The sequence below is a fragment of the Daphnia carinata genome, chromosome 7, assembly GCF_022539665.2.
Source record: "Daphnia carinata strain CSIRO-1 chromosome 7, CSIRO_AGI_Dcar_HiC_V3, whole genome shotgun sequence".
In the NCBI taxonomy this organism is placed as follows: Eukaryota; Metazoa; Arthropoda; class Branchiopoda; order Diplostraca; family Daphniidae; genus Daphnia; species Daphnia carinata.
The window spans coordinates 4965177-4975571 of record NC_081337.1 but is presented as its reverse complement, the minus strand read 5'-3'; the positions used below and the strand labels follow the sequence as shown (position 1 = coordinate 4975571).

General features: G+C 37.6%; 1 protein-coding gene and 2 long non-coding RNA genes across 3 annotated transcripts; 2 read left to right on the top strand and 1 right to left on the bottom strand.

The window, feature by feature from the left end:
* Positions 1–483: 483 nt before the first annotated feature.
* Positions 484–3082, bottom strand: LOC130699889 (aromatic-L-amino-acid decarboxylase-like). Its single transcript, XM_057521955.2, has 11 exons — positions 2910–3082; positions 2432–2552; positions 2217–2330; positions 2037–2156; positions 1853–1982; positions 1632–1780; positions 1457–1571; positions 1273–1390; positions 1127–1217; positions 862–1062; positions 484–780 (listed from the first exon to the last, which is right to left on the bottom strand). Exons 1-11 carry the CDS (start codon positions 2987–2989, stop codon positions 577–579), a joined length of 1443 nt encoding a protein of 480 aa, XP_057377938.1. The 5' UTR covers positions 2990–3082; the 3' UTR covers positions 484–576.
* On the top strand, positions 2468–4758 carry LOC130699890 (uncharacterized). The gene is made up of 7 exons (XR_009003560.2): positions 2468–2604; positions 3362–3488; positions 3610–4111; positions 4174–4224; positions 4293–4378; positions 4441–4545; positions 4611–4758. It is a non-coding gene; the product is annotated as an uncharacterized LOC130699890 (long non-coding RNA).
* Positions 4759–5391: 633 nt separating this feature from the next.
* LOC132088161 (uncharacterized) lies at positions 5392–6172 on the top strand. The gene is made up of 3 exons (XR_009421438.1): positions 5392–5528; positions 5594–5641; positions 5707–6172. It is a non-coding gene; the product is annotated as an uncharacterized LOC132088161 (long non-coding RNA).
* The last annotated feature ends 4223 nt before the right edge of the window (positions 6173–10395 follow it).

The window sequence follows — 10395 nt, the reverse complement described above, 5'->3', positions numbered from 1 at the left end:
TGTTTTATAGTTCGCTAAGATTTGCACACACCTAACATAATGCGGGCATCGTCAACGAAGAATCCTCGAGTGTGGAGACCTCCATAGTATTTCAGTGGTAACCCAGTATATTGCTTGAAACATTTATGATTACTTCAATAATAATATGCAAATAGTTAATGGATTGTATACAGGAAAGTCTCAGCATAGCAAAGCTGTAAGGGATGTGGAAATTCCTAAGTATTTTGAAAGATGAGATACTGTTCATTATCATGTAACGCTGGTTGATAGAAAGAAATATTTGGTGGTGAAAAATGGTATGAAGTTGATGACGAACGTCTGTAAAAATTTTCCTGGCAGTGATTTCACAGCTTGAAGGTAATCACTTGTTTCATGTATGCGTTGCTGTGCTTTTCCATTTTATTTTATTAATATTTTCAATTCGACCTAAATTTTCTTCTAATGAACAGTTCGAAAGCAGTTTAAATGGCGTCCAAAACTTAATTTAATTTTGTTTTTGAAGGTTGCTGTATACATATATTATAAGCAAAACAGGGAAAAAAAACATCAAATAACATTTAAAAATGGTCATGAATGTTACAGCAATTCTGGCTGGCCCATGAGATTGTCGGCTTGACTGCTGACCTCTTGCCAAGCATAAACGATATCGCGTGATTCAGTGTAACGAGAGCAGACAGCTAAGCGGAGAACAAATTGTCCACGAAGTTTGGCCGGTACCATGTGTATGCGTCCAGAGTCGTTAATTCTTTTCAGTAGTGCCTCGTTCCGACTGTTTTCTCCCTTTTTAAATTCAACATTTTTATGATATAATTTTTCATAAGGTTCATTCGTTAAAAAAAAAAGGGGTAGGAGTTATAATACCTTCATACGGAAGCAAACAAGGCCCATGGCAGGTGGTACAGGAATTTCGAAACGGTCATCTTTAGCAACGAGTTGGTGGAATTCATTAGCCAGCTGAATCTGCTGGCGGATGTGACCCCGCAGGCCCTCTGCCCCGGAAGAGCGCATGACGAACCAGAGCTTCAATGAACGGAATCGTCTGCCAAGGGGGATCTGCCAATGCTGTTCGATACCGTGTAAGTGTAAAGTTTGTTGTCATCTTTAGTAAAGTGCATGTAATGACTACCCTGTAATCTGGGGCTTGTCCCTGTCGATCATGTTTCAGGTACAAAGGGTCCACGTTGAAAGCATCCACCACGTCATTGGCATTTTTCAACCTGTCAACAAAAAATGTATTAAAGTTTTATTATTATTTTTTTAACTTCTCCTTACCACATGGCGGAACAGTCGAAATTGATTAATAGCCATTTGTGTGGATTAAAGTTGAAAGAGTCAGCCATTTCAAGGCCGTTTAAATAATGACGATATTCGTCACAAATGAATGCTGAGCCTATTTTGAATCAGTTCTTGTATGATTATTTCTTTTCTATGTGCTAGGAAGTTGTCACAATGTTACCAGCGTATGCGGCGTCAACGTGGAGCCAAATGTTCTGGAACTCTTGGCAAACGGATCCAATCTCGGAAAGGTCATCGAAAGCGCAGGAAGGAGTGGTACCCAAAGTTGCGGTAACCTAAATATTGCATAACTATTTATTGGCTTGATGATGCTAATCAGGCTGCTTGTATTTTACGAAAAAAGGGATGAATCCTTTGGCTCTGTCTTCTTCCATGGCCAATTTGAGAGTTTCTCCCCGCAGACTGAAAAATTCGTCAGTCTGAAGAAGACGAACACGAACGCCGGCCAGAATACCAGCCCTTTCTACCGACGAATGAGACTGGTCTGGAATATGTTAATGAAAGTTACATGCTAAGTATACCTTCTTTAAATAATTTGTTGCATTGAAAGACTTACCTGACGAATAGGCCAACAGATTACCAACGATTTGGCTTTCATCGATGTTTGAGTCCATTAACTTCAAACGTTTAATGGCTTTGGATTTGGCCGCCAAGAGAGCTACAAGTGTAGCTTCACTTGCTGTTCCCTACATTTATAATGAGGTGAAATGGCATTTGGCTAGAAAAAGTGAATTGCATACCTGAATTACCCCACCTCCTGTACCCCCGGAACAAGCAAGGAACTGAGAGGGTAAACCTAATAATTGTCCCAGCCAATCCATCATGACTACTTCCAGGTCAGTGCAAGCAGGACTCGCAATCTTTATATATTATAACCGTCGATAACATTAAATAACAGATTTGCAAATGGTCATAATTACCCATGAAAAACCAATGCAGCCGATAGCGTCGCTCAACATGTCAGCCAGAATAGCCGGCCAAGAGTTTCCCGTCGGGAAATAAGCGTGAAAATGAGGAGAATGCCAATGCGTGACCTAAAGGCAAGTAAGGTTTTTGCTTTTAATATCTGCATTTTGCATTGAAACGTGTGTAAATTCAATTTTGATTAAACAGATGAATTTTTAAATATAATTACTCCAGGCATAATGATGCGTTCAATGTCCTGGAAAATGGCCTGCCACGGCTCCCCGCGTTCCGGAGCAGCTTCAGGAATCATTTCCCGTATGTAACCAGGCTGAACTGTTGGTAGAACACGCCTACATTTTTCATCAACGAAATAAGCCATACGACGAGGAGGAAAAACCCAATGTAATATTATTTTCTCCACTTCATTAGTTGCACGATAAGCTTGGTAATAATTCAGTCAAGACGAGATCCCAACTTAATTGGACGATGAATCAGACAGTCTTATTACTTTACGCAAAAGGCCAAAGAAGATGATGAAAGGGATGGGGAGAAGCTGACATTTCCCTCGGTTTGCGGCTCGAGTTGATAACACTCGCAACAGCTTCCCTTGGGAAATGTGGAGCTCACGAAAGAGGATCAGAATTCTTCTACTTTGAACGAAAAATGCGTATATCAACGCGCCAGACTAGCTGGAAAATGTTACAAACCTGCTACGTATGTTTTCCAGATAGTCGATGATAAAGTCGATCATTTCGTGGGCGGCAGCTCGAAATTGTTGCGCGTTCATCTTTGAATGAACAAAAACACTACTTATTTAGAATGCAAATCAAACAGAAGCGCGCGTTGCTTGTCGTCCAAGAAAAAGAACTGAGAAGAACAGTAACGAGGAGTGTGGGCTTTTATACGCGTTAGTTGAGAGGGACGGCTGCGCGCATGCCTGTACATTACGATGGGAAATGTAGTGCAGGAACGGCCATTGTTATGTTAAGAATACAATCAAAATTGATGAAATTACAGTTCAGCTCAATGGATTGCATTAGCGAATGCTGAGCGGTATGGAATAATCAAAGCGAGATCGATGGATTCAATTTTCTGAAAAAGCTTTCAAATGCCGGGGGGGGCAACGATCATTAATTCAACGTTTTTTTTGTATTTTCAGGGATCGGATCTTGAGTGCACCGTGATGGCTAAACAAATAGCGCGATAGAGAATCGGGCATTTCAAAGAAGAGGCAAGAGCCTCATCCATTACACTGACGAAATTGACATTCAACAGGATATCCGATGGTATTTCTTTTTTATTCCCTTTCCGTATTATAAAGAGTGCCGAAACTTAGATGCAATCTCGTAATGATTCAACATAAAAGTTTCTTTGTTTTTCATTTGTGTTTTGGTTTTTTTTTTTCAGTTGCAATCTTTAAGAACAAGTTGCAGCATCTGCGCGATCTACGTTGCCTGCGTGACAACCGTCTAATTGCTATTCTTTCCTCCTTTTCATTCTTCGCTGTCGTCATTCGTGAGAGGCGAAACGAATCATCTGGGTTGAAAGTGGCTCTATCGACGTTCCAGCACATCCGCAATAATCTCAGTTGAGTGAGCAACCATTCCAATAAAAGACAAATTGTCCTATACAAAAGAGATGTAACGAGCGAAGAGCGGATTTTCGACGAACGTGTCTCTTCGTATGGAAACTATTATTCTCTTTGACTCATTTTCTGTTCCATCGATTTTTTTTTAAAATTACAAATCGAGTAAAATAGGCACGGCTAAAAATGTACGAAGAGATAAAATCACTTGGGTCTATTAATTGGAAAACAATTGCGACAGTCGACACGATTATTATGAATTTCATTCGGATAAACAGATTGACACAGACGGGACATCAAAAGCCAATCGGCGGTAGGACCAAGGTATTCTTTTTCAATTTACATTTCATTTGTTTCAGTGTGATTCACATTTCATTTTGATGTAGGCGATGGTGTCCTGATGTAGGGATTGTTGTCATTGATTTTTGTTTTTAGCGGTAAATTTAATTTGTAATTGTTCGTTATTAATTTTTTTAAAATTTCATTTTCTCGATATGCATTTCAGACGGGCAATTGTTATTACGACGAGAGGAACTTCACGCGTGAAGCATCATCGCCAATGAAATGAGATGGCCGCCAAGAAGTTGTCAAGTACCAGTGTAAAGAAATATATCTTGTTTGTAATTCTATTTTTTTTTTTAAATCTATTAAAGGGATAACCAGACCGACAATCACTTTTCTATCTCCTTGCTATTCGGACCGACCTCGCCCTGTTTCGGACACGTGTAATAAACTGTTACTGAAGAATGAGGGAAGACGTGAGTAGAATGACAAATAACTCGAAGACATTCCCGATCATTAATACGTTTGCGTTTGTTGCCAGATCAACGAAGAAACCGAAAAGGTGGAGTCGTTCTATGCCAAACTCTATTGTGATGCATTCTGCCAGAGAAAAGTTGGACCAAACATCAGAGGATTTGCACTCATATTGTAACTAATTCATATTTTGTTATTTTCACATTACTCTTAAATTTCTGATGCACTGCCTCTTGTTTAGGGGTGATTCATTTTTTTTTTATGGGTGCTTTTCCCCAATTGCTTCGCTATTAATTATTAACAACTCTTTGCTTTGGTTTAGTTTGATTAGATGTTTTCTTCATAAACAAGGATGTATTGAGAAATTTCTTGTTCCTTCAAAGTGGTCCATTTGCTTATGCAGAGCTTGCAAGTGGCGAGCATCATAACATATGGCACATATATTAAAACTAACAAAAATCACAAAAATCACAGGTACTTGACCGTTTGCCAGTCGAGGAAAGAAATCTTCCATGACAAGATTGTTTTCCCCATAATTTTTTATGCCACTATCTTCTGTTGGAAACACATGAGAAGTGGTTTAATGTCAACAGGAAAAATGATTAATTTTAACTACTTGGTTGACGGTTAATAAAGTTTTTTTTTTTTTTTGCAAAGAAATTGTGATGATTGTTACTGCCAATCAGCAGAAACTGGTGAGCTGTTCAACTGGCTGTTAGCCACTCACCTTGAGTATATTGTATGATCTCATACAACGGTCAGATTGTATAAACTTTATTTTGCCAGCTTCAGAAATCTTTCAATTGTACAGAAAATTTTAACTAACATTAAGAAATTATTATAGGAAAAGAAATGCAGAATGCTACAGTTTCCTCAGTAGGCCTACGGATATGAACAGTGTAGCAAGTCCAGGTCACCTAACCTGTATGCCATGAAATCTCTAACAACTAGTTTACATAGATGATTTGAACCACTTATCCAAAGGGTAACAATTTGAAATTCATCGAAACAAAAATTCCAATAATGTTCTTCTTGACTTGTTCTAAATAGGAAATAAAATTCGACATGACTTTTTAAAAAGTATGGAGGAGTTAACAGGTAAACATTTCGATAAATGTCAATGATGATCAAGTAAGTTGAATTAAGCATCATTTCCATTTCAGGGCCTGATTCCTGAAACAGTGACGTGGGATAATACATTTGCAGGTCAATGGGTTACCTCTTACGCTTCCAATTCCGGATTGTGTTCCCGCAACAAGATGGTTGAGCACGTTCCTCAGTGATTTTGTTTTATGTTACTTCATATCTGTTTTCATATTTGCTTTTCTTTGTAAATGTGTGGAGTTATTAGCATTTAAGTTCTAGTAAAAATTACATAGAGATGAGTGTTGAGGGGGTGGTGGAGGGTAGTATGATGTAAATTTGAAATTAATTTGTTAGATAGATTGGGGTAGGTTGTGCTAATCAATCCTAACTTGCATGGGGGTAAGTTTCGAATAGGAAGTTGAGTCAACTTAGTAAAGTTCCTGACTTTTGTAGGCTAAAGGTGAGTTGGGGAAGGAGGAATCTACCACATGTTTGTTGTGTGCAATAGGTAAATGTGTGTAAGTATCGCGAAATTTAATCAAAAAAACCATACAATATGTGCAGGTAAAAGTATAATTAAAAAACCATACAATATGTGTAGGTAAAAGTATAATTAAATTATAGTAATAGCAGCATAGATGTAAGTTGTGTTGTAAACTAATCAAATGTTGGTAAGTTAAACATATTGAGGTTACCTGTTTTTCATTAATTTATATGAAAAGTTGGTAGTTAACTTATTTAACACATAAATATATATAGCTAAATCTTCTTATTACCCTAGGTTCAATCAACGCAGTAATTGCTATTATTGCCCTTGTAACCCAGCAGATTTTCGTTTAGTATTAACACCTTAAAGAATGCATGTCAATAAACTGACTACCATTTTATTTAGAATTAAAATGATAGCCAAAAGATAAATATACTATTGGAATGATATCGTTATATGTTAATTACGCGAAAAATTAACAATAAAAATTCAAGAATTTTTATCAGAAAGTGGCCGCCAAACAGTATCGCCATCTATTGGTACAACATTCAGTTGAACTATTTTAGACTCGGTTAAGAAACATGCATGCGTAGCGGAAAATGCTCTAAAACATATCCCCAACATTTGTACGTTAAATTGTATGTTAGCACCAAATAATAGTATTTAACAGTATTAAACGTCGAATAAAATATGAGTAACAACTTTGTATCATGAATTTCTTCCGCTGACGGTCCCCCAAACACTATAGCCACCTATTGGTACGATATTCAGTTTTTTACATTGGGTTTCAGTTTTTAATACTTCAAATGCCATAAGATTCACGTGTAAAAGACATCAATTTTCGTAATCCTTGCTTAATTTAGTTTAAAATACATTACTCCGATGCGGAATTGAACACGGATCACGAATATCGGCTCTGTTTTGGCATTGGGCTTAACAAAATGGAGAAAAACGAAAAAAATGACCGTGGGAAAATTGCCTCCAAAGCCGTCAAAAATTTACCATCGTCGGAATTGCTTGAAAATTACAGAATGTACTCCAAATTTAATGCTGATTCGATAAAATTGCTATTTTTGTCATAACATCAAACGTTTTGGAAATACACCGAATTTAAAAACTACTGGCGCGCCAGTACGCTACAGCGCTAGCGTGACACATCAAAGTTATTCAATCCTATGTATTTCCATATGTTATTTTCACTAGTCACACTTGTTGCAGTGTTTTACATGAGAAGAAACAATACAGTCCCCACGGTGTCGGGCTTATTTATTTTGTCGGGTTTATTTTCAAGCCCTAATTTCTTGAACATCGGGAGCCGTTGAGTGAAATATAACTGGATACCTTACCACTAGATGGCTATACTGTTTGATGGGTCGTCTGTCAGTGTAAATTCATTGTTTATCGTGCTGGTGCGTCAACATTAGGTTGAGAAAAGTCGGGATTATTTTTTCGAGCTTATTTTGTCGGGCTTATTTTTAAGCCTAACTTCTTGAATACCGAGAGCTTTTGAGTGAAGTCAAACTTGATTCCTTACCAATAGATGGCTACACTGTTTGGTGGGTCGTCAGTCAGTATAAATTCTATGTGTACCACATGTAAGCTTACAGCATTTTTGTTATGCTGGCATGTAATCTTAGTTTTGTAATTTTAGGTGATGGCATTCGCGTTACGTTTAAGTCCAAATCTACTCTACAATGGGATAAATTTTTCGTAGAATCTCCTAGAGCTTTGTGTTGCAGTGTCATGCTGATGGTAAAATATTTATTCAATTTTAAATAACTTTTGAATTTCCTTCTCTGTATTTGCAGCGACGTGACACTACTGGTTGGTGGGGTTAGCTAGGAACACATCTTTTCCATTTTCCCATCTAATCTGTGTAACAACTTTGATTGTTCGTTATAACTACACCAACATTCCCTACGTAACCCAGCAATACAAAACTTACCATTGTAAACCCGAAAGACAACCAGCCATCTCCTTGTTTTAATTTGTTTTTTGCATAGTATCTTCCTGTGCGGGAGAAAACTAAAAAGTTGTGTCTTAAATTGAATTCGCCGTATATTTTGAAATGTGTTGCAACGTAGCTTGAGTTTTGTGAACAGCCATCAGTCGCCATTTGCTAGTTCATTGTCGTGTGTGAAACATGTGGTGTGCATCTGATGGGCGAAATATTGGATACATCAGGCAGAATTGGTAGAGTAATACTTGAGTGAATGTTTCGTCAAGAAAACATTGTTAACCAAAGACATTGATTCTAATTCTAACAAAAACATTGTTCCACCAGAAACTTTAATTTGAGAATACCTGACGATATTTGAAACTTCTTTTCAAATTACAAAATGAATGGTACATTATTAAGAAGAAACCCTTGTTCTTGGCCCTCGTTCTCTCATCTCCATGCCAGATGGCCATCAAGAAGGATCATAAATGTGTGGTAATATCATTCTTATTTCAGCGGTTTACTTAGTTAGGCAAATCGTTCAAGAATGCTTTGTGTTACAACTATTTTTTAAATTATTTTTAATAAAAACATTTTCATTCACGACATTTGCAGGTACTGAGCACTGAGAAAAGATTGTTGCTGATGTAACGATGGACCCCACAGTCCATGACAGAAACAAGTAGGACAGAAAACACCATTAATAGCTTATTGAAAAGTTCTGCTTTTGTTTCCAGGTTTTGTTTGATATGCTATGTTTAAAGAACTGACGTTGGCACCAGCTTGATGGAAAAAAGTCATTTCCAACATGGTAGGAGATTTATCTAGAATTGCATTAAAATAGTAATTAAACACGAGAAATTTTCTAGGGCACAGGGAAACTTGGATTTATTTGGTGATCAAGAGTCGGATGGTTTTCCTGATGTTGCAGTCTGAAATAACCTTTCAAAGCCTTAACTCATCTTCGTAGAAAGGGACTGGTAAGTAAACAAGAAGCATTTGTATCTAACTTACATAATTTTCCATTCAATAGTTAATGTTGTTTTTTTTAAAATAAAGGTGGAAAGTAACACTGCCTCTGTAAATGTTCAATGTTCATGTTCGGCAAGATATTGAATAAACTGATTATTGGATGGAAGACATGGAATTTCTACACTTTATTCATACTCCCCAAACGGTATTTAAAATTCAAAAATTGAAGTGCATATCTGGGCTCCCTTCTTTCTGTAGCCCCGTTTCCCCTTGACTTTATAATAAGCCCGTAGGGGTCATGCCCCTACTGTCGGTATATTTAAAAACAACATATACCACGGTTTGGAGGGCTCTGGCCGGAAAGGGGACGTGGGGGTCCGCTTAGTTCGATGATGTATTCACGGAGGGCGACGTGGCTACCCGCAGATCCGAACTAAAGGTTAATCGCTCCTGTAAAAATGTTCCAAATCTTCGGCTCTTCTTCCGGCTTCTCTTAGCCAATCACCGGGTAATCTCCCCGGTGGGTCAACAAGGCAGTGTCTCCCCCTGCCTGGGTTGACGGCAACTATGAAAGGGCTATTGTGCTCTTTTTAAGTTGCAAAATAATTCTAAAGTGCAGAGAATTGTCAATAAATTTTTTTAAATAAAATATTTTCTGCAAAATTTATTTCTATCATTGTCTGTTATCGCACTTTTTGTTTATAAGTATACCTATAAATTCTTTTGGGGTTCGAACCCTAAACCTTCGGCATACTATTCCAATGCTTTACTATTACGCCATGTACACTCTTATATGTAACAAATTTCTTACTAAATATCCTTGTTTATACTGCAAAGGTAGATAGGCTTAAAAAATTGGATCACCTTAAGTACAGAATTAGGTAGCTCAGTGGTAGAGCACTTGACTGTTATGTAAAAGGTCTGAGGTTCAAATCCCAGTATAGTGTGAACGATTAACCAATGGAAACAATGCTAACCATCAAAGGTGGGAAAAACAATAGAGGTAAAATTGAGAAATCTAAATAATTTCATGTGTAAATACAGCGAAAACAGACAATGATAGAAATAAATTTTGCAGAAAATATTTTATTTAAAAAAATTTATTGACAATTCTCTGCACTTTAGAATTATTTTGCAACTTAAAAAGAGCACAATAGCCCTTTCATAGTTGCCGTCAACCCAGGCAGGGGGAGACACTGCCTTGTTGACCCACCGGGGAGATTACCCGGTGATTGGCTAAGAGAAGCCGGAAGAAGAGCCGAAGATTTGGAACATTTTTACAGGAGCGATTAACCTTTAGTTCGGATCTGCGGGTAGCCACGTCGCCCTCCGTGAATACATCATCGAACTAAGCGGACCCCCACGTCC

Excerpts from the sequence above, each read along its gene's own strand:
- LOC130699889 (XM_057521955.2), bottom strand. The coding sequence starts at position 2,989 with ATGAACGCGCAACAATTTCGAGCTGCCGCCCACGAAATGATCGACTTT. Across the intron at positions 2,157-2,216 it reads GCTGCATTGGTTTTTCATGG|ATTGCGAGTCCTGCTTGCAC; the intron begins GTAATTATGACC and ends TAATATATAAAG. Across the intron at positions 1,391-1,456 it reads CGTTGACGCCGCATACGCTG|GCTCAGCATTCATTTGTGAC; the intron begins GTAACATTGTGA and ends GATTCAAAATAG.